At 38.7% G+C, this 27,959-nt stretch overlaps 2 protein-coding genes across 6 annotated transcripts in view; both read left to right on the forward strand.

Moving 5' to 3' along the window:
- The window catches only part of yju2b (YJU2 splicing factor homolog B), a 13,931-nt gene extending 4,699 nt beyond the window's left edge, over positions 1-9,232 (forward strand). Inside the window, exons 1-11 of one of the 4 annotated variants that reach the window (XM_057842926.1) lie at positions 1,206-1,224; positions 2,436-2,476; positions 2,562-2,615; positions 2,704-2,786; positions 3,002-3,057; positions 3,128-3,188; positions 3,246-3,388; positions 3,497-3,669; positions 4,252-4,390; positions 8,618-8,856; positions 8,994-9,232. In XM_057842926.1, the coding sequence (XP_057698909.1) occupies positions 2,474-2,476; positions 2,562-2,615; positions 2,704-2,786; positions 3,002-3,057; positions 3,128-3,188; positions 3,246-3,388; positions 3,497-3,669; positions 4,252-4,390; positions 8,618-8,856; positions 8,994-9,083 (1,041 nt within the window). In that variant the 5' untranslated portion in view covers positions 1,206-1,224; positions 2,436-2,473 and the 3' untranslated portion in view covers positions 9,084-9,232. Of the gene's footprint in view, positions 1-1,205; positions 1,225-1,612; positions 1,679-2,435; positions 2,477-2,561; positions 2,616-2,703; positions 2,787-3,001; positions 3,058-3,127; positions 3,189-3,245; positions 3,389-3,496; positions 3,670-4,251; positions 4,391-8,617 lie in introns of those variants that run through there. The other 3 variants (XM_057842924.1, XM_057842925.1, XM_057842927.1) reach the window with 3 other exon arrangements.
- Positions 9,233-12,399: 3,167 nt separating this feature from the next.
- The window catches only part of c3b.1 (complement component c3b, tandem duplicate 1), a 56,847-nt gene continuing 41,287 nt past the window's right edge, over positions 12,400-27,959 (forward strand). The window contains exons 1-10 of one of the 2 annotated variants that reach the window (XM_057842868.1): positions 12,405-12,529; positions 14,672-14,695; positions 14,763-14,780; positions 17,916-18,029; positions 18,660-18,849; positions 18,925-19,090; positions 24,570-24,640; positions 24,742-24,833; positions 27,461-27,543; positions 27,646-27,733. In XM_057842868.1, the coding sequence (XP_057698851.1) occupies positions 12,456-12,529; positions 14,672-14,695; positions 14,763-14,780; positions 17,916-18,029; positions 18,660-18,849; positions 18,925-19,090; positions 24,570-24,640; positions 24,742-24,833; positions 27,461-27,543; positions 27,646-27,733 (920 nt within the window). In that variant the 5' untranslated portion in view covers positions 12,405-12,455. Of the gene's footprint in view, positions 12,530-14,671; positions 14,696-14,762; positions 14,781-17,915; positions 18,030-18,659; positions 18,850-18,924; positions 19,091-24,569; positions 24,641-24,741; positions 24,834-27,460; positions 27,544-27,645; positions 27,734-27,959 lie in introns of both variants that reach the window. The other variant, XM_057842869.1, reaches the window with a different exon arrangement.

Consider the following 27,959-nt stretch of genomic DNA (forward strand, 5'->3'; position numbering starts at 1 on the left):
TACGATAAAAAAGGTATTCAAAGGATAAAAGATTAAAAGCACAATTAAAAGAAGTAAAGATACGTATGACAGAGCTAGGGGTTATGGTGGGTAAGAAAGAGTGAACAGGTGTGTTTTCAGTCTGGATTTGAAAAGTGATAGGGTAGATATGCTACGAAGATCGGGGGGTGTAGGGAGTTCCAGAACTGGGGGGCACACTGACTAAAAGCTCTGGAACCAAAGGTGGAGAGGCGGACACGGGAAATGGAGAGGGGGAGAATAGTGGGAGAGCGAAGTGGACGGGTTAGATTGCAAAGGTAGGGAGGGGCCAGGCCACGGAGTGTTTTTAAGGTGATGAATAAATAAATGAATATCATCCGAACCAAATTAAAATAATATATATTTTGAAACAATTTGATATTGATAAGATTAAGAATATAAGAAAGAATTATTTGTCATTTACAGTGCCTCCTAAAGCAAAGAGGTGCAATTCAAAATTTTGAACGAAATTTACCCAACAAAGGAATTTTTAAAATTGAAATTTGGTTTTGAAGCAAATTATCGTGCTTTTTGTGATGTGGACATGGAAAATTTAAATCATGTGTTTTTTTCACTGCAATGTAGTTAATTTGTTATGGGGTCAATTAAAAGACTTGGCTGCAATCAAAAAAAATATTGATATGCCCCTGACAGAAGAAATAATTTTGTTTGGTGTTTATCAAAAACATAAGAACTTAGAATTTGTTTTAAATGTAATAATGCTTATGGGGAAAATTTTTATTCATAAGTGTAATTTTTTTTTTTTTTTTTTTTTTTTTTTAACGAAACCATGTTTGGCTCACTGGAGAAATTATTTATCTATCTTTCCAAAGCGTTGGATTTGATAGATGGAAAGGCCCTTCATCTATTTTCTTTATCTAAACAATTTAAGTTTATTTAGATAATCCTCTCTCAAAAGAAAATTAATTGATTTTTTTGTTTACTTTTGTTGTTGTTGTTGTTGTTGTTGATGTTGCCATTGACTGCTTGGGTATGTAGTTATGCTCAATCGGTATTTGATTATGGTACTTGAATGCTTTGTTTTGTTTGAATATGTTTTAATTAAAAAAGTGCAGTAAGTAGTAGACACAGATATCACACATATAAGGACAGATGTCTTGGGAGTCGGCAGTGTAAGTAACTGGCACTGGGGGGCTTCTTTCGTCGGGGATCTTCTTTGGCGAGCTCGACTGCAGGGGACGCAATGTGAGTGATTTTCTCCACTAAAATAAGCTTAACTCGCTGAATTCTTGATAGACATACAAACTATTTTGATTATAACTAATTGTATTCACACGGTTATGATTGAGAACCAGTCCTCAATAAATACGATAATTGTTGTAATTTATGCAATAAAATGACTGATATTTACGACCAACTAAGCAGTTGAAGAATCGGTTAGAAATAAGCAATATATGGCCATTTCAAAGTACACACTCCATTGACTATACAGTATTTATTGCTTGATTTTACCGACGCAAAATGTCCGACAAGCGATGATGCTTGTTCCCGTTGGCTCACGGTGCGTATGTACATCTACCTTTATATATTTGATATCTATTGGTCGACATGCTGCGTCATAATGTACGTCACATCCGCCAATACCGCGGTAACTTCCGTCATATTGCTGTTTTACCCGTCAGTGTTTACAGCAGCCAGTGTAAGTATTACAGTTTAAAATTTATATTAATTGTAGATTAAGGAATCACAAAAGAGGGTGTGCTGCCTTAAAATATGATCGTATTATTGTCACAATAGTGTACTCACCTCAGCGTTTCAGCTCACTTTGCTAGCTTGGGTGTCGTTATTTTAAATGCCAATCAGAATGTTAGTTTATATAACACTTTATTTACGATTTTGGAATTCACATTTAATCAAGATAGGTATTTAATTCCGTCGTTATCAAAAGTATGTCATTTTGTGTCAACTTTTAATTACTTTGCTGACAAATATAAAATGTATAACACTGGTTAAATACAACACATCATTTCATAGCAATTACCGCAGAAGGGACCCTCAGGGTTTTTAGTTAAATTTAATAAGTACATCTACATATTTCGTCTTATCTAGATGGTTATTACCTTAAAAACGATTAAGAATTCACCAATTTCTGCCCACTATTTAAATACAAGGACAATAGGGCTTGATACTGTATTTCAGGTCAGATATCCTAACTTTCTTAATCTTTACTCAATTTTCAAAATGTTGCTATAGTTGTAAAGATTTACAAAATGTGTGCTTACATTTTTAGTAGTAGTAATGATTAGGTATTAAGTTATGTTTTGAGTTTTGACTTCATCGAGATTAGGTATTAAGTTATTTTGAGTTTTGACTTCGTCGAAGGTGCACCACAGAGAACATTACTAAGAACTTTGCCTTTCACTAATAATCTTTTATGACTTTACTTCCAAATATAGACTGATTCTGCCAGCCGTGTAGATTTTTCGTCGCCAAGATGGTGAGATAATGTTCAAGCTACATTTTAAATGTTGTCATTTTCCAATACAAACTCACTCATGTTTTTTTTTTTTTTTTTTTTCCAGGGAGAGCGGAAAGGAACAAACAAATACTATCCGCCAGACTTTGATCCGGCTAAGGTGTGTGTTATGATTTATTATTGTTATTGTTTTTATTATTATTTTAATTGACGTGTAACCTGTAATGATATTTTTTTATCACCTCTAGCATGGTTCTCTCAATGGTTACCACAAAACACATGCCCTGCGGGAGCGGGCTAGAAAGCTGTCCCAGGGCATCCTCATCATCAGGTTCGTATTTGTACACTACCATTTTATGGAGAAATTTCTTCAAAAATGCTACACTAATCTTGGAATTTTTAATTGTTTTGCAAATATGAATAAATTTGTCCCTGGTTGGATTGCAACCTTTTCCCTAAAAGTTAATGTAAAAGTGAAACATTTCTGCATCTCATGTCTTTCGTGGAACTGTGGCATGAACTCAACAACGTTTTTCATCTTCACAGGTTTGAAATGCCATACAACATCTGGTGTGATGGCTGCAAGAACCATATAGGCATGGGTATGTACAATATTGCTGTCCATCCTGCTGAGTCGTTCTGTCTTCACTGTTAGTTGTCTATTTTGCTCAGGTGTCCGATACAATGCAGAGAAGAAGAAAGTGGGCAACTACTTCACCACACCTATCTACAGGTGAGCACTGATGAGGAGTGTAACTTTAATTGAGATATAAAACCTCCTCTTCGGCAGGTTCCGGATGAAGTGCCACCTGTGTGTCAACTACATCGAAATGCAAACAGACCCAGCTGCATGCGACTATGTCATCGTCAGTGGCGCCAGCCGGAAAGAGGAGCGATGGGACATGGCCGACAATGAGCAGATACTCACCACCGGTACATGACCAACATTTCCAATTCTATATTAGGAGAATGTAAGGAGGAAAGCAAAAGAACAAACAAAAATAACAAATGTGGTTGTCATTGGCGTGTTACTCCCACCAGAGCGTGAAGAGAAGGAGAAACTGGAGACGGATGCCATGTTTAAATTGGACCATGGCGGGAAGGACAAGGAGAAGCTGATCAAGGCGCTGCCTTCATTGCTAGAGCTGCAGGACCACCAGGCCGGGTGGAAAGATGACTTTCAACTCAACAGCGCCCTACGCAGGAAGTTCAGGGTAAAACAGCTTCGTCCAGTTGGACATCCTTAACGTAATCTGTTACATTTAGGGTTGGGCATCGTTTGAAATTTAGCGAATCTGGTTCCGATTCCACGTTTCGATTCCGGTTCCGAACAATTCTCGATTTCGATTCTTTTAAGAGGCAGGGTAAAAAAAATGCTGGGTCAAAAAAATATATTATATTAAAGTCTTCGCTTCTCAAGGATTTTTTAAATTAAATGAACTTCTCACAGGGGTAATTTTAACTTGTATATAAATATAAGTCTTTGAAATCAAAAAATTTTTTTCCGCTCGGCAGTCAGGGCATCGGATCAAGGAATCGAAATTTTAAAATTCGAACGATTCCGGGAGCATCGTAGTGTTAGAACCGGTTCCCATCGATGCTCGATGCCCAATGCTCGATCCCCGATGCCCAACCCTAGTTATACTAATCCACAAAGATTGAATGGCTGCAACTGGCTCATCTTGATTGTTAAAGATGTTTCACATTTAATCCACAAGGCTTTTGACGTTTTTTTTTTGTTGCTTCAAACTAGATAAACTTGTAAATTGGTGCACTGCTGTACTTTTTCTTTGCAGACAGAAAAGAAATTAATGGTGGAAAAAGAGGAGAAGGATGATGCAGTGAGGGCAAGGACCAACCTGAGTATACCGCTGCTTCCTGAGCGCAAAGAGGATCAGAGGCTGGCAGCACTCCTCAGCTTGCAGACACCAGAATGTGAGTTGCCGTAAAACACACCACTTTAGGATACAGAGACCTTGAATGAAAATATACTGGATTTCTCATTAATATTCCAAATGTACTGTCTATACAGTGCCCTCCCTAATTATTGGATTTATAATAATCATGTGTTTTTTAGCTTCTAATATATATATTTTTTTAGATAATATGGGATCTTAAAGTGCTTGTGACACGAAAAAGCATGTTTATTTCATAATACACGCGGTATTTTATGCTCCTGAATGATATGGACCGCTTGGATGTGTGTGGAAGCGATCGCTATATTTATTTAGTTTTTTGAATCCCGCGCCAGGAAAATGAGTGACTTCCGGCTTCGGTCTCGCATTGAGGAGGAGGGCGCTGTGACGTGTACGGTAGAAGACGTCCTCTTCACGCTACAGTGTACTGTTGTGTATGAGGACGAAGGATTCAGCTGATTTTGCGGATTAATACTTTTATTTTTTGCATCACGCCAGCCAAACGGCTGCAGAAAAATCATTCTGTATGCGGGAGAGGCGTATGCGCCTTTTTGGAGTTTCAAAAGGTTCCCATTCACCGTGGATATTTACTGTGGGACCATTGGACTTACAAGGAAGTGAGTAAACATCTTGTTTTGTATTATGTCAAATACGAATACAGTGATTACAAAGTAAACACTATAAAATTCCTTTAAATAAAGGACTACTTACGTTTGATCATTGATAGGCATGTAAAAAGCTATCCTCAGGCTCATTAGCAGTTAGCTGTTAGCACGTTAGCTACACAACAATTCCAGCCACCCTCCTCCAGGGAACGAACTGTAAATTTCTCTCCGCCGGGCGGTTTGCCGATCCGCAAAGAAACTCGACAACCGGGTCGTCATGTCAAATAATCCAGGATAGTTATGTGTGATTTTCCACTTCGAAGACTTTGAAACATCCCTCGGTTCGGGTTAGCATGTCGGCTAGCTGTCACTCCTTCTGGTCTGTTTACATTCTCCGAAGCCAGGGAAGGGAAATGACATATGTCCGATTTAGGTGTCATAAAATATCGTTCGGCAGGTGTGACAGTAAAGGTAAAGTCGACTGTTTTGACCATTATGGAGTAATTTTGCCATGTCGTCTTGAATAAATGGATTTTTATTATTTTATATTCCATTTAGCACAAGTTATTTGTCATGACCATGCCATTTATTTAGCAATTGGGGAAAGTACTTGGGTAAAACGAATATCCTGTAAAAATATTGAAGTAAAGAGACAGAAACAATGACATTTTGCCGCTCTCTTCGTCTCGTTTTCCTCATTGTGAATAGTTCCCCCTCGACGGGCTGACTGGTCCTTCTCAAGCCATTTATATAGCTATTGGGGAAAAATACTTGGATAAAAAGAATATCCTGTAAAAATATTGAAGTAAAGAGACAGAAACAATGACATTTTGCCGCTCTCTTCGTCGCGTTTTCCTCATTGTGAATAGTTCCCCCTCGACGGGCTGACTGGTCCTTCTCAAGCCATTTATATAGCTATTGGGGAAAATACTTGGATAAAAAGAATATCCTGTAAAAATATTGGGAGTAGAGAGACTGAAAAAAATGACATTTTGCAGCTCTCTTCGTCTCGTTTTCCTCGTTCTGAACAATTCCCCCTCAATGGGCTGAATAGTAAAACCGATGAGCCTAGTCTACCGCTGACGTCATCCACCTGTTGGGGACGCTAAAGCCCTATAATTGTAGGCGTGGCTAACCGGCAGATTAAAAGACTAATTTCTCGTCATCTGCGCTTTGCTAAATTGTTGTATATGGTCGAATCGTCTCAAAATATGATTCTAATTCACATAATAATGCCATTTAAGACTTTTTTTCTGGTGTCGTATGCTCTTTAATGGAAAAGAGAAAAATCCAACCTTCAATACAAGTGCATTTATTCAGTGGGGAAAAACACCACATAAAGAAATAATTATTTGACATCAAATAATGTGTGTCACAATTATTAGCACCCCTGGTGTTAATACTTTGCACAACCCCCTTTTGCAAACAAAACAGCACCTAATCTTCTCCTATAATGTTTTACAAGATGGGAAAAGACAGAAAGAGGGATCTTCATCCATTCCTCTTTGCAGAATCTCTAAATCATCCAGAGATGAGATGAGAGACCACCCACAGGTTTTCAATGGGGTTGAGGTCTGGGGACTGAGATGGCCATGGGAGGAGCTTGATTTTGTGTCTGGTCTGGTGAACCATTTCTGTGTAGATTTGCCCATATGTTTAGGGTCATTGTCTTGCTGAAAGACCCAGTGACGACCCATCTTCAGCTTTCGGGCAGAGGGCAACAGATTTTGATTTAAAATGTCCTGGTATTTCAAAGCATTCATGGTGCCATGCACCCTAACAAGGTTCGCAGGGCCTTTGGAAGCGAAACAGCCCCACAGCATCACTGACCCACCCCCATACTTCACAGTGGGTATGAGGTGCTGTCTACACGCCAACAAGCTGTTTGGGAGGCATGCACGGAGAAAACCTTTCCTCACTCACAATCATAAACGCAAACGTCTGGAGTTCGCCAAGCGGTATTGGGGCTTCAACTGGGACCGTGTGCTTAGGTCAGATGAGACCAAGATTGAGCTTTTTGGCAACAAACACTCTAAGTGGTTCTGGCGTGCCACGAAAGATGCGCATGCTGAAAAGCACGTGCTGGGGTTAAACTGGTCTTTTGGACGTCCGCACAAGTTGATCCATTGTTCATATTTTTTTCTCTGAGTTTTTGGCTTCGGGAAACGTATGAAGAAAACATCCTTCATATGTCGTAATGTCTAGAGTCTTTTCGACAAGTTCCATAGTGGCAGTGTTGACTCGACATGTTCTTTTATGAAAGATTGCCGGCAGAAAACAAGCAGTACTTACCTGGGTTGTATGCGAGGACGCATCTATGTTGACCCACTTCTGGTTTACGATGGTGACGTCTAAATATAACATTTGTGCGGTACACTATTCTTTTCATTCTGCCGGATTATTTTTTTTAGATGCACAATGCGACTGTAATAGAGAGGAGTGCTCCGGCCAAACGAGCTCATGCTGCATTCGAGGAAGAGGGGAAGTCGGACTTATCCCACTCCGATGGTACCAGTTGCGACCTCAAAGCGTTCCAAACAAAGTAAACAGTGGCTGATCGTGACAAGTTGATTTTTATTTTGGCCACGAGAAGACATTTTGACCTCAAGCAAACCAGCCTTCTCGTAAGCGATAAAATAGTGGACGAAAAACGACGGCTAAGGTGAATAGCACACACTGTAAACTGCCTTTTTTTGTTTTACTATTGACTTTTCGACGGGTAGCGCCATTATGTCGATTGACGTCAGATTGAAACAACTCGTAAAGTCGGGGTAGTTTTTGTTTTATTCTGATTTTCGTGACCAAGGCCTTCCAATTCGAGTGGCGTTCCAGTGGTATTTTTATTGGTTGGAGGTTGGAAAACTCCGACTTTCCACCTGCTTCGAATGCAGCATCAGTCTACTGAGTCTTGACCGAAGAACAGCAATATGGTGATATGTGCATTTAAAGGCTGTGGAAACAGGACTAATGGGCAAATGAAAGTTCCCACAAATTCCCTATGAAGAACGACATACAATACAAACTGTGGTTACTTGCTGCTGGCTACGATATAAACACACCAGTGGGAAAAATTTCACTCCGCTCTGTAGCCTGTTCCCTGCGCAGATGCTTGATTTCAAATGTTGATGTTCATACTCCATTTATTGACATGCAATGGTCAGTTTTAATAACGTTATCCTGAAAACATAGCCAACACCATTGATTGCATTGGTCATTGGTGATTTTCGTGCGAGCATATGTTGTTTTTTATTGGCATGCTAAGACAGGACCATTGACTAGCGCTACCTTGGCCACTCTGGAGCAGTGAAACTAACAAATAACTAACAAACTGCACAGAATTTGTTGAAATCAACTCCACCAACTAATTAAACCCCCGCTAACTCAAATATTAAGCCTAACGTCAAAAAATTTGAACTTCCCCGTTTAAGCGTTACAGCAAGGATATCACATACAGTTGTTGGTTTTGTGAAATATACCTCGTCAGCCCCTCAAAAAAGCGTGGCCAACCCTGCTTAGAGACCACTCCAAAAAAATGTGCTCATGCAGTTCTCCAAAAGGGGGTAAATAGCATGCTCCTTTCAAACGTGTTTGCACTTACAAAACACTCAAGTGACCCGAACTCTATGTCTCCCCTCAATCAGCATGCGAGGACAGACAGCGCGGAAAACGGCAGGAGATCTCCTCACGCTCATGGTTCAACACAACCCCAGGGGGTACCACCACTACAACCTCCACCACATCTGGAAGTCTCCTTCAAAAGCTGGGCCTTCAGGGCAAAGAGGTGGCCATTGCCAAGGCTTTGGGCTCCTCACGGACACCCCTGATACGCAGGAAGTCACACTCCCAGGAGTTGACGCCATCGACGTCGTCACAGGAAAATGTAAATATTGAGCAGGACACAAGTGCGTCAAGTTTGGGTTCCCTCGTGCCCAGTTACAGTGACTCAGACTCAGACCATGGTCATTGAAGGCAAGCAATGGCTTACTTAATGACTGACGCCTTACACTCTGCCTGCAGGAATTCCCAAGTGTTCCCTCTCTGTTCCACCTGGACACTGGTGACGTCTCAGCGCAAACACGACATCCAGATAACTTGTGTTCCTATTGATTATTTTTTTTAAACTACCAGGAATCTAGACTGAAATTCTGCTTGCTCTTTCAAAGCAGTCAATACAGAAATGACACCGAACAAATATACTGATGTTGTGGATGTGGTGTACCAAATAATGTCCACGATGTGAAATAAATGTTAGAAAATCAATTGCAGCATGACTATTTTTAGTTGAAATAGGTGTAAACGGAACAAATGCTAAAAGTTTGAAAGATTTACAGAGATATCTGCCTTTGACTCAGTCTGATGGCAAGTGGGAGCGTTGGTGCAAAGTTTGTTTCGGTGTCCTCTTGCAACTCGAACGAGACTTTACATTGTACAAGCCATAAAAGTGCCATCGACACAGCAGCCTCTTCGTCCAATATATGGGGAAAAAAGACGAGGACTCACTCCACTCTTCAAAACTGCCGGGAGTGTAAAAACGATCCTCCATTGCGCCCCTTCATAATTCATTCAAGTCCCACCGCACATGCTGTGATCTGTCGGTCCAGATTGGACCAGAGTGAAAACCCAATTGAACCCACAGAAGACTAGACTGACTTGCCAGCTAGCCTATCTTGTACATGGGGAAAGTCAGACTGGCCTGCCAGGTTAGGAATATGCCCCCAAAATATGAAATAAATACCTCGGATCAACTAAAAATATATACTGTATTTCTATATAATGAAATCATTGCCAATAATCTTCTTTTCCTTTCAGTTTTTGCCTTCAGGGGTCGACAAAGCAAACCATTTGTACATGTTCAAAATATTTGTAATGAATGAGATTGGTATCCTACATAAATTAATTATTGAAGTAATCTGACCTTCTAACCAGATTGCCGGAATCACGTCAGCCGAACTGCTGGAACTGTGCTACCGCAAGTCCGACGACCTGGGCCGGCGGATCTCAAACAACCCGGCCAAAAGGCCAAACTCAGTGCGTTCACCTTCGTCTTAACCCCTTGCACTGAATCAATTTTAAAAGCTGGAAAAAGGCTTTGAAACACAAGTTGACAATTTATTCCAAGTCAGCAGCAATCCTACAGCACAGAGAGACCCAGGCGAGGAGGCAAACTGGATCTAGTGTCACCATATCGCAAGTCAACAAAAGATTCTCAGGAAAAATGACAACGATTAGTTAAACATTCAGTCTTTGAAAGGCTCTGGTGAGGCGGGCTGTCGTCCGGAAGAAGGGTGTGCTTGGGCTTTGTTTAGAATTATTGTCTGTTGTCAATTGGACTGGAGAATTCGGGCGTTGCTGTTGTCAGGGCATCGAAAGTTAAGGATTTTGCCATCCTCAGCGCCATGCACGTTAGGGTGTGTCAAGAAATAAAAAGTTGAGAAATGAGAGGGGGCCCTATGTTTTCAAGTTGTCTTATGATATACTTGATCATAATCAAAAGCAAAAAAATAGTTTTGACTTTATTTCCCTACCCCCTTTTTTGATTGAAAAAAACAGCATTTTTTGGGCGTTTTTGCATTTTTTGACCATTTCCGCCTAAACCCTGTTTTTTCAGATATGTAATTTTATATGCAATATTTATCTGTGGGTGGGTGGTCCAAGGAATGTCCTGTTTGAGCCGTCCTGCCTCCGCACCCAGCCCAAGGTGGTGCAGTTGACCGTCAAGCCGATTGTCCGGTCCTCTGCATGGTTTGCTCACTCTGAGGCAATCCTGGTGACCAATTCATGCCCCCTCTGTTCCAGGCGAAGTTTTCCAGAACAGTCCAGGCCACCTGGATTTTCCGTTCTATGGACTTGTCTGTTATGGTGACCGGGGGACTGAATTGAGCATTTGCCCTCTGCCAACAGCCCACCAACTCCACCCTGACATGCTTGACCAGCTGGTTGATGCTGTAGTTCCTCCTATCCACCCCATCCTCCAACAGCTTCTTTTCCTGCAGGTAGATGCCATGCCTCAGGACACCCCGGAGGGTAGGGAGCTCAGTTTGTATCATCGGGTCTCCTGGACCTGTCATATCAGCCAGACTAGTACCAGCCTCATGCCTGGTCTTGGGACCCATCTCAATAGGAGTTATCAATAAAAAGGTTCAACAGTTCAATTCAAATATGTTCGGGTACAAAGTGTTCTTTTAATGATCTGTGATGGCCGGCAGCATGTCTTTGCATGTTAGAAGAGTAAAAGTTTTATTGGAAACTAAATAAGTTTAATTTTTAAAAGGACCATTTTTTTATTTTTAAAGGGACCATTTTCAACTGTAGTAAATATCTGGTTTTAAATAGAGATGATAAATATTGCATAAAAAATTACATATCTGAAAAAACAGGGTTTAGGCGGAAATGGTCAAAAAATGCAAAAACGCCCCAAAAATGCATTTTTTTTCAATCAAAAAAGGGGGTAGGTAAATAAAGTCAAAACTATTTTTTTGCTTTTGATTATGATCAAGTATATCATAAGACAACTTGAAAACATAGGGCCCCCTCTCATTTCTCAACTTTTTATTTCTTGACACACCCTAAATTGCACGTGAGTCCTGAGTGTTCACTTCTTGGTCGCAGGTCCCTCCGTTTCAGGTGTTCATTGTGGCAAGACAAGGTGTCCCGCAATTTGTTCTGGACTGCCCAGAAGAGCTGATTGCGGGATTTGGTGGTGCAGACATGGGCTTGTAGATGTCTCGCCTATCACCCGCTTGTCAGTGTCAATCTTGCTCAGTCAGCTGCTTGACGCGTACGTTGGGCTTCCGTGGTCAGAAGACATCCTGTATCTGTTCTGCCCTTATCTGCCCGTTGTCTTGGTGCTGCAAATGCTAATTATTTCAAGTCCAACTGTTCATAATATCAAATATATTCTGCTTGTTTTTCTTAAACTATGATATAAATGCTATTTAGTTTATATGGGGTGTGTTACATTAATACAAACAGTCAAACAGTAAATATGAGATAATACTGTATACTATTCAGTGATTGATTATATTAAGAGTGTTGGAGTAATACAAACAGTAAATACGAGAAAAGATAATATTCCCTTCATTATCTCACATAAATTGATTGATTTTATTAGGAAAGGAATTTAGACATGTAAATGAAAAAAACCATAAGGGCAAAGCATTTTTAAAAAGGGATTAGGCTCATTTTACCAATTGACAATTGGACTTTATCTCAGGGGGAGTAGGAATATTGATCTGTTTCCAAACAAAAAGATCAATATAACCTTGAATGAAAGATATCCATCTTGTGCAAACATGAAATCACAATTTTGGACTTTCTGTCACTGCGAAATGACCTAGCTTGCGCAAGCATGAAATCACAGTTTTGCACTTTCTGTCGTTGTGTCATAGTTTGTGTTCAACTTCCAACTTGTTTAAATTTCCTCATTCGCTTTAGTACCCGAGAACACAACCAGAAGGTATACAGTCCACTCAAATCGCCATGGCTGGACGAAGGCTGGTATGGATATTACTGTTGTGTCTTCTGTGTGACGTAGGAGCACGGAGTAAGTTCAGGTGAGCTACCATGCTAATGCGAACACCAGTGGTGGACAGTCAGGGCTTAGAATGCTTTTTCCGCCATTTTAAGCATGATTACAAGCAATAACCAGTTTGTTTTCTTTCTCTGTTAAATCGTATTCGGTAACACTTTACAATAAGGGTCCCTTAATTAACATTAGCTAATGCGTTTTTAGACAATAACTCATGTTTAAGTAACTTGACAATAATTCATTTAATTCCTCATCTAACATTTATTAATATATTAATTAACATGAGTTAATGCATTAGTTAATGCATTTTAAGACAATAATGTTTAACATTACGATACTTAATATAATTGCTTCGCTAACATTTATTAATACATTAATTAAAATGAGTTAATGCATTAGTTGATAATGCATTAGTTAATGCATAACCAGATAGTAACTAATAGTTTGGTAAAATTAAAAATATACAGTGGGGCCATCACTGCTCCCTTGGAGGAGACAGTCAACCTCTGCTGCCACCTGCTTTGAACACTGTTGTCGTCCAACATACAGTGAGGCAAATAAGTACTTAGTCAACCACCAATTGTGCAAGTTCTCCTACTTGAAAAGATTAGAGAGGCCTGTAATTGTCAACATGGGTAAACCTCAACCATGAGAGATAGAATGTGGAAAAAAAAAAAAAACAGAAAATCACATTGTTTGATTTTTAAATAATTTATTTCCAAATTAGAGTGGAAAATAAGTATTTGGTCACCTACAAACAAGCAAGATTTCTGGCTGTCAAAGAGGTCTAACTTCTAACGGGGTCTAATGAGGCTCCACTCGTTACCTGTATTAATGGCACCTGTTTTAACTCATTATCGGTATAAAAGACACCTGTCCACAAACTCAGTCAGTCACACTCCAAACTCCACTATGGCCAAGACCAAAAAGCTGCCGAAGGACACCAGAGACAAAATTGTTAAAAAAAAAAAAAAAAGTGTAGCACATGTGTCCCTTAACTAAGAAATTAGAAATGCTAAGTTAACAAACCCTAAACCTATATAGGCCTATATGTATTTTTAATTTTACCGAACCATTAGTTACTGTCTAGTTATGCAATAACTAATGCATTAGGAAATGCATTAACTCATGTTAATTAATATATTAGCAATTATATTGATTATTGTAATGTTACTTAAACATTAGTTATTGTCTAAAAATGCATTGACTAGTGTTAATTAAGGAACCCTTATTGTAAAGTATTACCTCGTATTCATTTATTACGAACATTTTATTCTCTTAATTTGGTCAATGTTTGTCGTGGCTGTACCGTTTCAAACACATGGATGTGAGAGTTTTTTTTTTTTTTTTTTGGTCAATCAGATTTCAGTAACTGTTTCCATCTCAGTTTAATCTGCGTACGGCTTTTGGAATTAGTTGCGCCGAACACACTTCCTATCTTCTGATTTTTTTTTTTTTTTATGTTCTTTTTATAGTAAAGCTCTTTAAACTACAATATAACATTTTTTCAATATAATTCATTTTTTATTTTTGTAACTTCTTAAATATATCTTATATCTTACACTTACATTTATTTTTTTATTACTTGTGATACATTGAACAGATATTTAAAACAAAGGAATGTAAAATAAACTAAATTCGGCTGTTATTTTTGTTAAATTACTAAATTACTAAATTCACAAATTATTTTTCAGAATATTTGTATAAAAATTGCTTTCCTTTAAATACTAAGGAGACAAAATAAATTGATTTGTCAAATGGTTTATTTTTTTTAATTGTGGATTTTTCACTACCAAAATACTGTTCACTAATTATTTAAAGAGGTTTAAAACTTGTGTTTGAAAAATAAATTTTCGAAAAGCGCGTTGGTTAAAAAAAAAGAGAAAAAAAAGTGTGGGTTGGGGGGGGTTCTCGGCTCATACCTTGCTTTCACCAATTAGATTTCAAATTCATCTGTTCGTTCAGTAAAACATGTCTGTGCCAATCCGCACACAGTCACATTCTATTTTAATAATTAACAACAAATATAAAATATTTTGAAGTGTTCCTCATGATGTGGCACTTGACTTTTCTTTCATATTTTTGGTTCTGTGATAGTGGAGACCCACCACTGGTTAACACATTATATCAACTTTCGCCTGCTAATATGTCTGTCTACTCTTTGCAGAAAAAAATTATCCAAATTCACCAAGTAAGTACTGATGGCAATGGTAGGTGGAGATGATGGCGGAATTTTAAATTGTGAGTTTTCTTTGCAGGAAAATCGTTGATAAAGTGTAAGTAAACACAGTCCTCATTCACTTTAAAATACTGTATTTTGGTTCTCAACAACAACCAGAATTAAAAAATAGATTGCAAATGTTTGAGTGACCACATTGAACTGTCGGTAGACAGTCAATAATCTCATCTCAATTAATAGACTATCCTTTGAAGATTACATTAGATGGTCATTGATGTCATAACTCGACCCAATGGTTGAAACAAATTCAAAGAAGGCATTTGAAAGTCAATCTCATTTGGCTCCCCCCAAAAAAATCATGTTAAAATTTGTCCGTTAGAAACTACATTTGAAGGTTGAAAGCCATAATGCATCCTGATTTGAAGCTTCCTTCATATGCAGCCTTTAGAAAACATATTTCAGGGTTGACGATAATAAAGGCTGTCCAAATCAAAATGCTCAATCAACTGTTCCCTCAGAAGGATTAATTTTGAAGTGTGATGTCACAACACTGCCGTTTTAAAACCCCATCAATGGCTCCTTTGAAGCAGCATTAGGTAACTTTTTAACCTTTTATAAAATATTTTCACAACATTTGTGATATTATGTCGACTGACAACTAGTTGAATGACACCTCATTGTTGCTCCAGACTTCACCGTGTACAGACGCACTCTCTGACTCCTGAAGCACTCTCTTATCTTAACCGATAAGCGCTCAGGGCAAGCAGGACTCCCAGTATGGCTCCAAAGAATTTGAAACCTGGAGACTTGGATGAAATAAAATCCTCCACACAGAAGTTGGAGGTCTCCTTGACTGGCTTGATTCAAAACCAGAATCAAGAAATCGTCAGAGAGCTCCAGTTAATTCGCGCTGAAAACGAGAAACTCAAGCAGGCGGTCCAGGAGAGAGATGTTCGCATCAAGAGGCTGGAAATTTTGGCTGACGATCTCGACCAGTGCCGACGCGCAAATGAGCTCATCATTTCTGGATTACAACCGACGCCTAGCCCAGGTGACACAGTGGCGCAACTGGCAATTGCTAAGCAGAAAGAGTATGGAATAAACATGGAACCGCTGGACATCCGTCGCTGCTTTCTGCTCCCATCTGGGGAGAGAGGACCAGCGACGGTGCTCATGAAGCTGGCAGACCACAACACCAAGACTGCCCTGCTTAACCAGCGCCGCCACCTGAAAGGGTCGAAGATTTTTTTGAATGACAACTTGACTCGCCGAAATTGCAAAAAAAGCATGTCAACTCAAGAAAGCTGGGAAAATAGCCAACACCTGGGTCTCGGATTGCAGGATCCTTGTCAAGATGCAAGATATGAAGATTAAAGCTATTACGAGTCTTGACCAGCTGTCGTCACTTGAAAATTAATGATGACATCTGAAACCACATTTCTGGACCACAACTTCTACAATAGCTGGATAACTGTAAATACTACACAGCGGACCAGTATAACAACTCGTGGATGTGGACGGTAAGCTGAAACTTTTCAACGGCAGGAGTCTCTACAAGAATCTTGAACACATTAAGGATTATCTACTAAAGATAACAAAGGCTCTGACTTTAATTTGCACGGATATAACATGACACAAATTAATCGGGCATCTAAGGGGGGATGGGGTGTTGCAATTATGATTGACAATCTCCTGGAATGTATTACAAGCGAGCTCCTTATCCCAAATTGTAAAAACATAATTATCTGCTGTGTCTATCGAGCTGCTGATTCAAATGTCTAGTTTACTGAGTATATGGAAAATATACTGAATAAAATGAATAATAAACATGTTTTTCGTTGTGGAGACATTAATCTTGGGATAAAATATGTACAACATGTTGTTTGATTTTCCTCATACATTCATGTCTGATGAAACTGTTACAGTGATCTTTGTGTGCGCCAATTGTTGCCACCATGTACACCTTAGCAATGTATCCTTTTAAGAGACTTATGAGAAAAGCATTTTGAGTCGCTACTCACACCAGCTGTGATAACACATAATCACTTTTGCCTCACACATAGCCACAACAAAATGTTCCCTCAGCAAACAGATGCAAAAATGTCAGGGACATGACAAAGCCATAACCTTGTACGCCCTGAAATTAATCGAGCTGCTTGACTGGACGCTGAGTTACTAAACCCAGATTGTTGATTGCGTTATTGTACAGTTTTGTGGCTATCTGATGTATGTACCATGTCTGAATGTGCGTCTTTAGTTGTATGGGGGACGGGAAACTGATCAGCATATGCTTCCTCCCGTCCGCCTTTGGCTTCTTCTTCGGTTCCTTCGGGCAAATCATATCACATTTTGTAATTGTCAAAGATTGTCAATGATACCGATGACAATAAAATTTCATTCATATTTTGTGGGGGTCTGTATTTCTTTCACCGGCACTAATTAACTTTGAGGAGGGTGGCAGGAACCCTGCCCCAGAAAAAAAAAAAATGTGCTGACTGCTTTATAGCATACGTCACTTCCCCCTTTCCCCATTCATTACAAAGACTGAAGTCGATACGAACGCTTTCGCGGGAATTCTGCAATGATGACAGAGCAACAAAAGGGGGACGGTAGGGGGGTTAGCCACGCTAAGCCACACAGTTACTATCTGTCGTATGCTATTGTTTAGCCACAACTGGATTCATGACTTTATCACTATTCATCCTTTACATAGCTGGAACCAGAAATGTTCATTAATGCATCTGCAGGTGGCCGGGAGATTAATTTTTGATTGATTGATGATTTTACGACACCGTGCGGGTGTGCGCTGGTCCTCATCGGAAACGCACCGCTGGTCCTCATGAGAAACGCAGTTTTCCTTAACGGCAAAATACTATCGCTTTTGTCCACCGCGTCGCTAAAATCAACCAAAACTGAAGAGTTACCAGGTGTTGCTTTAAATGTAACCTTTTAAAACTGAGAATTGCTCATGTTGTTCAGAAATATTAAACCATTGAAAAACAAATAATCTAAGACTTCTTAATTGGTAGCCTCATTGAGACTGTGGAGCAGCACTAATGTCTGGTTTAAATGTGGCCTCTCAAGGACCAATTTGAAACAAAATTATATTAGCGCCCCTAATATTTGTCCCAGATCATAACACTATGCTTACAGTTGTATTGTGAAGTGTGGATTATTTTGGTGTTGTTTTTGTTGTTCTGACAATGCTAACAATATAGCATGGTCATTTTAGGTTAAATAGGCATTCATCACCACCAGCACCACCGCCGCCGCCGCCGCCGCCACCACCACCACCACCACCTCCGCCTCCGCCACCACCACCACCAGTAAAAGTAGATGTTCCAAGGTATTGTACTACCACAGCAATCTAATCAAAATTTATCTATTCGGTAGAAAAGCGGAACAGATATTTAATTATTATTCAATTCAATTCAAAGAACTTTATTATTCCGTTACGAACTTCAGTCGTACAGTAATTCCTAATGAAATAATAAAGTTCTCAGAATGATTATTTTTAGAATATTATTCTTGTCTATGAATTAAACATTATTGAACACATGAATCTAAAAAAGATACTTATACGGGAAATTGATTATTTGTCCTTTTACATTTTTCTTTAAAGAAAGAAATTCATTGAATCATTTTTGTGAAAAGTTTGAATGACTTAGTTTTTCAACAAAATTAAGTTTTTATCTAATCTTCAGTTATAGCACAGTATTTTCAATGAATCAACAAACCAACTATTAGAATTTAAAACAAAATGCTAAATGCATCTGTGAAATTGTTTTTTTTCTTCTCTTTTCAACTTCACAATTTACATGAGGTAGCCTAACCAATTATTTTATGAACTAAATACATTTCTATGAATTGATTATTTTAATCAACCCATTTTAGGGAAACAATATTATGGGACTGTTAATGACCAACATACTTACTATCTTCATATGATTTAACATTTATCTTACTTGAACTTCAGCTTCACCCTTGTCGCCCCGGATCTGCTGAGGACTGACAGTCCAGAGAATATCTATCTTCAGGCCGAGTATGTCATCAGCCCTATTGATGTTGGCATCACTGTGTTCGACTTCACCAAGGCCACGACCCTCTTGACGGACAAGGTCACGCTTGATCAGAACAATGGCTTCTACACCCTGAAGTCTATCCAGGTGCAAATTGCAAATTTGGGATCACTTAACATTTGTCTATTGCCAAAATACATGAATTGTCTGGTTTTCCCTCAGATTCCTTCAGGTCCATTGAATCGTGCGGAGAAAAAGAATAAGTATGTTATACTGAAGGTGAACTTTGGAGACTATCATGTGGAGGAGAGGACTGTCATGGTGTCCTTCCACTCCGGATACATTTTCATCCAGACCGACAAGCCCATCTACAACCCCGGAGACGAAGGTAGGGTCTTTATTAAAAACATTTCATATTTAAATTCAGTGGGAATTAACTGAAATCCTAAAAGTCAATATAGATTGAATATAGAATGTATTTTGTTGTAATCTAGCTGAAATCCACCAGATTTAATTCAAGTACAGCTTTGAGTGGGACAGTTTTGGTCACGGACAGTTAGCCCTTCATTGTATTGTTTTACAAGGATGTCTGCTTATCACAAAACACAATAATTATGCATGTTAAGGTCAGTTAGGCTACGTTCATGCTACAGGTCTTAATGCATGAATCCGATTTTTTCGTGTTTTTCCGATTCAAGTGAGGCATTAACTTGACGGGCTGAACGTGACATGTTGCATAGAGCGGGACCATTTCAAATCCGATCTGGGTCACTTTCGTATGTGGTCTAAATCCGATCTGGGCCACATTTTTCCAGAACGTCGTAGTGGTCTGTACTGTCAAGTCTCTCAAATCGGAATTCATGCAGCAATCATCAAAGTGCGAGAGAGACGCTACGGTAGCGCTGCAGCTGTGTGTTATTAGCGCCTAGCTTGCATTGAACATGGCTTTTGGGAATGGGGCCGGCCTTGAAAAGAGTCATAAAAAAATAAAAATGGGTTGAGGATAGGCAGAGGCGTAGCAAGGATCCCCGGGGGCCCCAGGCAACAAGCAACACGGGGCCCTTCGAGCGTGTGCAAGTAAGGGGGACAGCTGGACTTGGAGCAATAGAAGAAAGAGTAGCAACACAAAAATACCACCATCGGATGCGGAAGTATATACCTTTGTGTGAAATCAGTAGTCAGATTGGCCCTACGACCCACCAAATTCAAATTATTCCGTAAAAAACACTGATTGGTGGACTACCGACCGAAATGAAGTATTACATTTGCTAATAATATTTTTTAGGATTGTTTTAGATGCATATATGTTATATTTTTCTTATAGAGTATTTGGCGAGGAATACTATAGACCCACTAATAGACTCTTTGGGAAAAATACCCATTTCTTTAAGTAGTCACATGAATAATGAGGTCGCCTGTGAAAGTCAATATTAAAAAACTTGGCAAGGACTTTCCAGAGAGTACTTGGTGATTCTTTAAACAACCATGTGGTATTACTAGCTGTTTGGGCTTTCTTAAACATGTATAATCTACGTGACATGGTTAGTGCTGATTGGGATTGATAATAGAATCATTAGATAATCTGCCAAATGATTCCATTGTATTGAAACACTCCCTACACTTGTCGCTGCGACAGTGCTCTAAAGCTGCTTGTGCTAAATCTGTTGGCTCTCTGGGGGCCCTAGGCAATTGCCTGGTTTGCCTAATGGGACGCGACGCCTCTGAGGATAGGGTTGTTCCGATCATGTTTTTTTGCTCCTGATCCAATCCCGATCCCGATATTTCCCGATCCGTTTGCGTTTTTTTTGTTCCCAATTCAATTCCAATCATTCTTGATAATTTTTCCAGATCACATACATTTTGGCAATGCATTAAGAAAAAAAATGAATAATACTCGGACGAATATATACATTCAACTTACAGTACATAAGTACTGTATTTGTTTATTATGACAATAAATCCTCAAGATGGCATTTACATTATTAACATTCTTTCTGTGAGAGGGATCCACGGATAGAAAGACTTGTAATTCTTAAAGGATAAATGTGACTTTGTATATTGTGACTAAATATTGCCATCTAGTGTATTTGTTGAGCTTTCAGTAAATTATACTGTAGTCATTTAACTGTTCTGCCCAAATGCATGATGGGAAGTGCAACCATGACTGTGCGTAGTGGCACCAATTGATATATCTTTGCTGCGTTGGGAAGTAACATAGGGTGTTAAGGGAAAGATCAACCACTACCGTTCTTCTCCACATTGCTTCCCACGATATTTCAAATTGTTGAGAGAGGGAATTTAAGGCTATAGCCAATTAAAAAGAGGCTCCAAAGACTGCCAAAATTCTCTCTACTCATTTTACGCTGCCTGTTAGCTCTATATATAGTTAAAACGGCGCCATTATAGATTGAACGCGACAATGCGTGAGTGGGTCGTGCAGCACATGCGTTAATTGCATTAAATATTTTAACGTGATTAATTTAAAAAAATGAATAACCGCCGTTCACGCGATAAATTTGATAGCTCTACTTTAAGCCACAACTAAAGACTCTGGATGAATGTAAGACATTTTGTCTGTAACGTTAAATAAAATTAGAAAACGATTTAATTAAAACAAATATATATATATATTTTTTAAAAAGGCATGTCCGATATTTTTTTGCCGATTCCGACACTTTGAAAATGACGTGATCGGACCCGATCAATCGGGCAATATTTCAAGATTGCTGACACGGCCGAGAGTCGGGGCAAACTGCCCGTATGTGTGTGTGACAGGGTGTGCATGCTATCGATCCATATAAACTTTGAATATAAGCCTAAACAGGGATTTTTTTATGTCTGTTATTTGTGTCCTTTTTTTGAAAAGCAAAATATGATATCCCTGGAATGACAGATGACGGCCAGCATGTCTGGTCATTTGTTTAGATGCCTCTGTGCATGCGGGTCTTCTTGCTCAGCGCGTGTCGGACTGCGAATTAGTGCGCATGCGTAATACTTGAATGGTCTCGATGGACAGTCCCCGGACGCCTCCCTGGAGAGGTGTTCCGGGCATGTCCCACCGGCGGGAGGCCCCGGGGACGACCCAGGACACGCTGGAGAGACTATGTCTCTCGGCTGGCCTGGGAACGCCTTGGGATCCCGCCGGAGGAGCTGGTTGAAGTGGCTGGGGAGAGGGAAGTCTGGGCTTCCCTGTTAAAGCTGCTGCCCCCGCGACCCGACCCCGGAACAAGCGGAAGATAATGGATGGATGGTCTCGATGGACAAATGCAGTCTGAACGCGCACGCCAAAAAAACAGATATGACAAAAAATCCGATTCGTGCATTAAGACCTGTAGTATGAACCTAGCCTTAGTGTATTTTCCCAACTATAAATCACACTTATTTTCATAGTTTGGCAGGGCCTTCGATTTATACTGTATGTTGATACTTGTACTTGATGCATGCCCTCTACTTCGAGTTGGTGCAATTGTTCAAAAGTGATACTGAAGATGAAAACTTGTATGGATTTGGTAGTGACTCGGAGTGAGATTGAGAGTTTGTTTTGTTTATCGTTACCTGAATAACTGTAACTTAACAGATACCAAAAGTGGTATTAAAAAGTATCTGAACCTTTTTGAATTTCTCACATTTCTGCATAAAAACACCATCAAATGTGATCTGATCTTTGTCAAAATCACACTGATGAAAAAACAGTGTCTGCTTTAACTAAAACCACCCAAACATTTATAGGTTTCCATATTTTAATGAGGATAGTATGCAAACAATGACAGAAGGGGGGAAAATAAGTAAGTAGCTGGAAATCAGTCTGGCACATCGATCAGGACTAATTTTGGTCCTTTCTTCTCGGGAAAACTGCTGTAGTTGAGTCAGTTTCCTTGGATATCTGGCATGAACTGCTGTCTTTAGGTCATGCCACAGCATCTCAATTGGGTTTGTGTCTGGACTTTGACTTGGCCACTCCAGAATGTGTATTTTACTCTTCTGAAACCATCCTGAAGTTCATTTACTTTGTGTTTTGGATCATTGTCTTGTCGCAGCATCCATCCTCTTTTTAGCCTCAAGTGTCTGGCAAACAGCATCAGGTTTTCCTGCAAAACATCCTGATAAACTTTTGAATTCATTATTCCATTAATGATTCCAAGTTGTCCAGGCCCTGGGGTAGCAAAACAGCCCCAAATCATGCTGCTCCCTCCACCATGCTTCAAGATGGGGATGAGGTGTTGATTTTGGGGAGCTGTTCCGTTTTTCCTCCACACATGATATTGTGTGTTACTCCCAAACAATTCAACTTTGGTTTCATCAGTCCACAAAATATTTTGCCAAAACTTCTGTCGAGTGTCCGAGTGCCTTTCTGCAAACATTGAACGAGCAACAATGTTTTTTTTTTTTTTTTGACAGCAGTGGCTTCCTCTGTGTAGTCCTCCCATGAACACCATTCTTGGCCATAGTTTTACATATAGTTGATGTGTTCAGAGATATTGGACTATACCAGTGATTTCTGTAAGTCTTTAGCAGACACTCTAGGGTTCTTTTTTACCTCTCTGAGTAGTCTGCGCTGAACTCTTGGTATCATCTTTAGTGGACGGCCACTCCTTGGGGGAGAAGCAACAGTGCCAAACTCTCTTCATTTGTAGACAACATCTCTGACTGTCAATTGATGAACATCCAGACTTTTAGAGATGGTTTTGTATTCTTTCCCAGCTTTATATAAATCAACAATCCTTGATCGCAGGTATTCGGACAGCTCTTCTGACCGAGCCATGATGCACCTCAGACAATGCTTCTCATCAAGACAATACTTACTAGGTGTGTGTTTAATACTGGGCAGGGCAGCTTTAAACCACTCATCAGTGATTGGGCACACACCTGACTTAAATTGTTTGGTAAAAATTGATTTCAATTGCTCTTTAAGTCTCCTTAGGCAGAGGATTCACTTACTTATTTTCCCCTTTCGGTCATTGTTTGCATGCTATTCTCATTGAAATATTAAAACCTATAAATATTTGGGTGGTTTTAGTTAAAGAAGACACCGTTTTTACATCTGTGTGATTTTGACAAAGATCAGATCACATTTAATGGTGATTTTATTCAGAAATGTGAGAAATTCCAAAAGGTTCAAATACTTTTTCAAACCACTGTATTTAGCACTTTTTTGTTTGTTTTATTATACCTATAAATTATGATGTTTGTGCTTGGTCTCTGATTAAATGAAATGACCTCCCCAAAATTGGACTTAAACTCTAGTGCGACGTGTTTTTTTCCCCTCTTTTTGTGCATATTTTGGCTGGTGCAACTTATAGTCCGAAAAATACAGTACCCTCAAAAAAAGGTTTTCCACCACCACGTGACCCGTGGCGTGCTGCTGCCTTTTTGGAGGTCCACCAGCATGTTTTGACAACTTTTCGTGAATTTCCACGCAAAGAAATGGAAATTGGCATCTTGTCTGAAAATATACAATGATTAGCAAACATTTATTGGGAGCGGTACATTGACAAGATTACCCTGATTGGTTCAATGGATCCATATTTGTCATCTAAAACGGTTTTTAAAGACATAATGTCTGCTTCAGGGGAGCCGAATTTGGATTAATTGAACATTTAATAATTACCTTTTAAATTTAAGGAGTACATACACGCACCAAAGTTTAAAAGCCTGTAAAAACCTCGGGGCCGACCACTAAATCTTGGCAGGGTTTGTTAAGGAGATTTTATCGGTGAGAAAGAACTCCGATATTATCGTCAGTAACATGAGTTTAGAATATTTCTGAAATTCCCAAGCTTATCTTCCGATGAAAATTTACTGAAGGTGTTCCATTCCTTTGCAAAACTATACCAAACTAAGTGGATTGTATTTTTCTTCTCTCTCAGTCCGCTTAAGAGCGTTTGTATCATCACTGACCTTTAAGGCTGTCGACAGCTCTCTCACCATTGATATACAGGTGAGTAAACTTGATTATCATTGGTTGGACTATTTTTTTATTAATGATTTTTTTTAAAAACATATTTTGTTTAATACAATATGTATGGTTGTGCTTGGCAGAATCCAGAAGGAGTGGTGGTCAAGCAGGTCTTGAGGACCAAGGCTTCTTCTGGTGTCTTTTCAGACTCTTTTTACCTCACAGAAATGGCTAAGTAAGTACAATAGTTTATTATCTGAAATTGCTTTAAGACTATCGAGGTAGATGTGTCTTTATTATACAATCAAAAAAAAAAAGTTGCTTCAATCAAATAAAAAGTTGCTGCAATCAAAATATATATTTTCAACCGAAGAAAACGTCACTTCAATAAAAAAAATGTGTTTGAATGCAAAAATAAATTTGAAACTCAAAAAAATATATTTGAAAACAATTTTTCTTTGAATTTTTTTTTTTCTTGATTTAAGTCAATTTTTTTTTTTTTTTTTTTTGATTGAAACACCATTTTTGATTGAAGTCATGTAATTTTGCGTTTGGACACATTTTGGCTAGGACATTTGTGTCTTTATTATTCAATAAAAAAATAAGTTGCTTCAAACAAAAAAATATATGTTTTCAAAAGAAAAATCACTTTAATCAAAAATTTTTAAAAAAATGCAATCGAAGAAAAAAAAGGTTTGAATGTGAAAAAATATTTGAGACTCAGAAATTTGCATTTGAAACACTATTTTTCATTCAAACTGTTTTCTTTGATTGAAGCAATCCTTTTTGTGTTTGAGCCATATTAGGGGTAGGACATTTGTGTCTAAATCATTCAATCGCAATAAAAGTTGCTTTCATCAAAAAACTATTTTTAATCAAAGAAAAAAATCATTTGCAAAAATATATATTTTTTGAAAATATATTTTTTTATTTGAAATATATATATATTTCTTATTGAAGTGTCACTTTTTTTGAAAAGCAAAAAGTTTTAAACTCTTTTTTTTTCAAAGTGAAAAAAGTTTTGAACACACTTTTTTTTTTTTTTTGAAGTGGAAAAAGTTTTGAAGGCACTTTTTTTCGATTAAATAATTTTGACACAAAGATTCAACTTCAACGCTAGTTCCGGTGTGTTTGAGTGGCCGGTGATTACGCCAATGGCATAAAAGTATGAAGCAAGAATAATGGCCACCAGGGCTCCATCCAGCCATCGGAGTCTCCTGGAGTCCAAGCCGATTATAGAGCACCGGTACGGGGGTGTGACATCGGCATTTCACCGGAGTACCCGCGACGGTACATTGCCCTGTCGCGGCACACTGGTTGGACCCGATATCACCCCCCGGGCGCGGAGGCCGGCTGTCGAGTGGACGGCCCGCGAATGACACAACACTCATTCAAAGTTGAAGCGATGGGGCTCCCGGCGTGGACGCCGGCGACTCGCCGGTAGTCCACTCGCTTACTGGGCAGGCTAGTGTCGGGCCACTCGCCGAGGACACTCCGGTTGGAACTAGTTGTCAACCGTCACGTCAGGGCAGCGGGTGAAGTTCGCTGTGTTGAATCACATTAAGCAGCAGGGCACCGTGCCCCGGTGAAATGCCGATGTCACACCCCCGTACCGGTGCCCTATATTCGGTTTGGACTCCAGGAGACGCCGATGGCCGGATGGAGCCCTGGTGGCCATTGTTCTTGCTTTATACTTTTATGCCATTCGCGTAATCACCTGCCACTCAAACGGAACTGGCGTTGAAGTTGAATCTTTGTGTCAAAATGATTCAATCGAAAAAAAGTGCCTTCAAAACTTTTTCCACTTTGAAAAAAAAAAAAAAAAAAAGAGTTTAAAACTTTTTGCTTTTCAAAAAAACTGACAGTGATAAAAAAAATATATATTTCAAATAAAAAATAAATTTTCAAAAAATATATATTTTTTCAAAATTATTTTTTTCTTTGGTTAAAAATAGTTTTTTGATTAAAGCAACTTTTATTGCAATTGAATGATTTAGACACAAATGTCCTACCCCTAATATGGCTCAAACACAAAAAGGATTTCTTCAATCAAAGAAAACAGTTTGAATGAAAAATAAAGTGTTCAAATGCAAATTTCTGAATCTTAAAATATTTTTTCACATTCAAACCTTTTTTTCTACGATTCAATTAAAAAAAAAAAAATGATTGAAGTGATTTTTCTTTTGAAAATATATATTTCTTTGTTTGAAGCAACTTATTTTTTGATTGAATAATAAAGACACATATGTCCTAGCCAAAATGTGGTCCAAACGCAAAATTACATGACTTCAATCAAAAATGGTGTTTCAATCAAAAAAAAAAAAAAAAAAAAAAAAAAAAAATTGACTTAAATCCAAAAAACAAATTTCAATCAAAGAAAAATTGTTTTAAAATATATTTTTTCAGTTTCAAATTTATTTTTGCATTCAAACACTTTTTAAAAAAAAAAAAAATTTTTAATTGAAGTGACGTTTTCTTCGATTGAAAATATATACTTTGATTGAAGCAACTTTTTATTTGATTGAAGCAACTTTTTTTTTTTAATTGAATAATAAAGACACAAATCTACCTCCATATAAGACCAAATCAAAACCAAGACTTTGAAGACTTGAGATCAGGTCAAAACCAAGGATTTGAGGAGTTGAGACCAAATGAAGGCAAAAATTTTGATGCATTAGGGCCAAGATTTTAAGCACTGATAGTCGAAACTAGAACTATGTCGCATTAAGACCAAGACTTTCAGAAATTGAAAACAAATTTTTTTAGACTTCAGGCCAAGTCAAGACAAATGCTTTGTGCTTAACATGAAGACAAAATATGAGCAATTAGTAACTGTAAATGTTGTTCTTTGATTTTTACCAGTGAAGGTATGTGGAAGGTGATTGCCAAGTTTGACCACTGGAAGCAAAACACCTTCACCTCACATTTTGAGGTGAAGAAATACGGTATGTCTGCACCCGTCACGTCATTTTGTCTATTTTTTTTTTTTTTTGTCCGAGCGTTACTTTATGGAACACCATTGATTTCAAGTGATGTTTATGTTGCAGTACTCCCTGCTTTTAACGTAACGTTAACACCTAAAAAGTCCTACCTGAGCCTCGATGACAAGGAACTGGAGGTCGAGATCTCAGCCAGGTAGACACATATATACATAAATGTTATTTTGATCGCTAGTCTGACCTTTTTCAAGAGACTATTATGCCATTAGGCTGTCGTGCCGTCCCACTTTAAATCTTTTCCTTACCCATGGGTTTGGTTGGATTAATTTGGATTTCATTGAAGAAAACCTTTTGTGGAAGACAGTATCTGGTGGTCCAACCCCAAACAAATATCTTTTGTCATCATTTTCAGTTCTGGTCAG

The sequence above is a fragment of the Corythoichthys intestinalis genome, chromosome 8 (genome assembly GCF_030265065.1).
Source record: "Corythoichthys intestinalis isolate RoL2023-P3 chromosome 8, ASM3026506v1, whole genome shotgun sequence".
Classification (NCBI taxonomy): Eukaryota; Metazoa; Chordata; class Actinopteri; order Syngnathiformes; family Syngnathidae; genus Corythoichthys; species Corythoichthys intestinalis.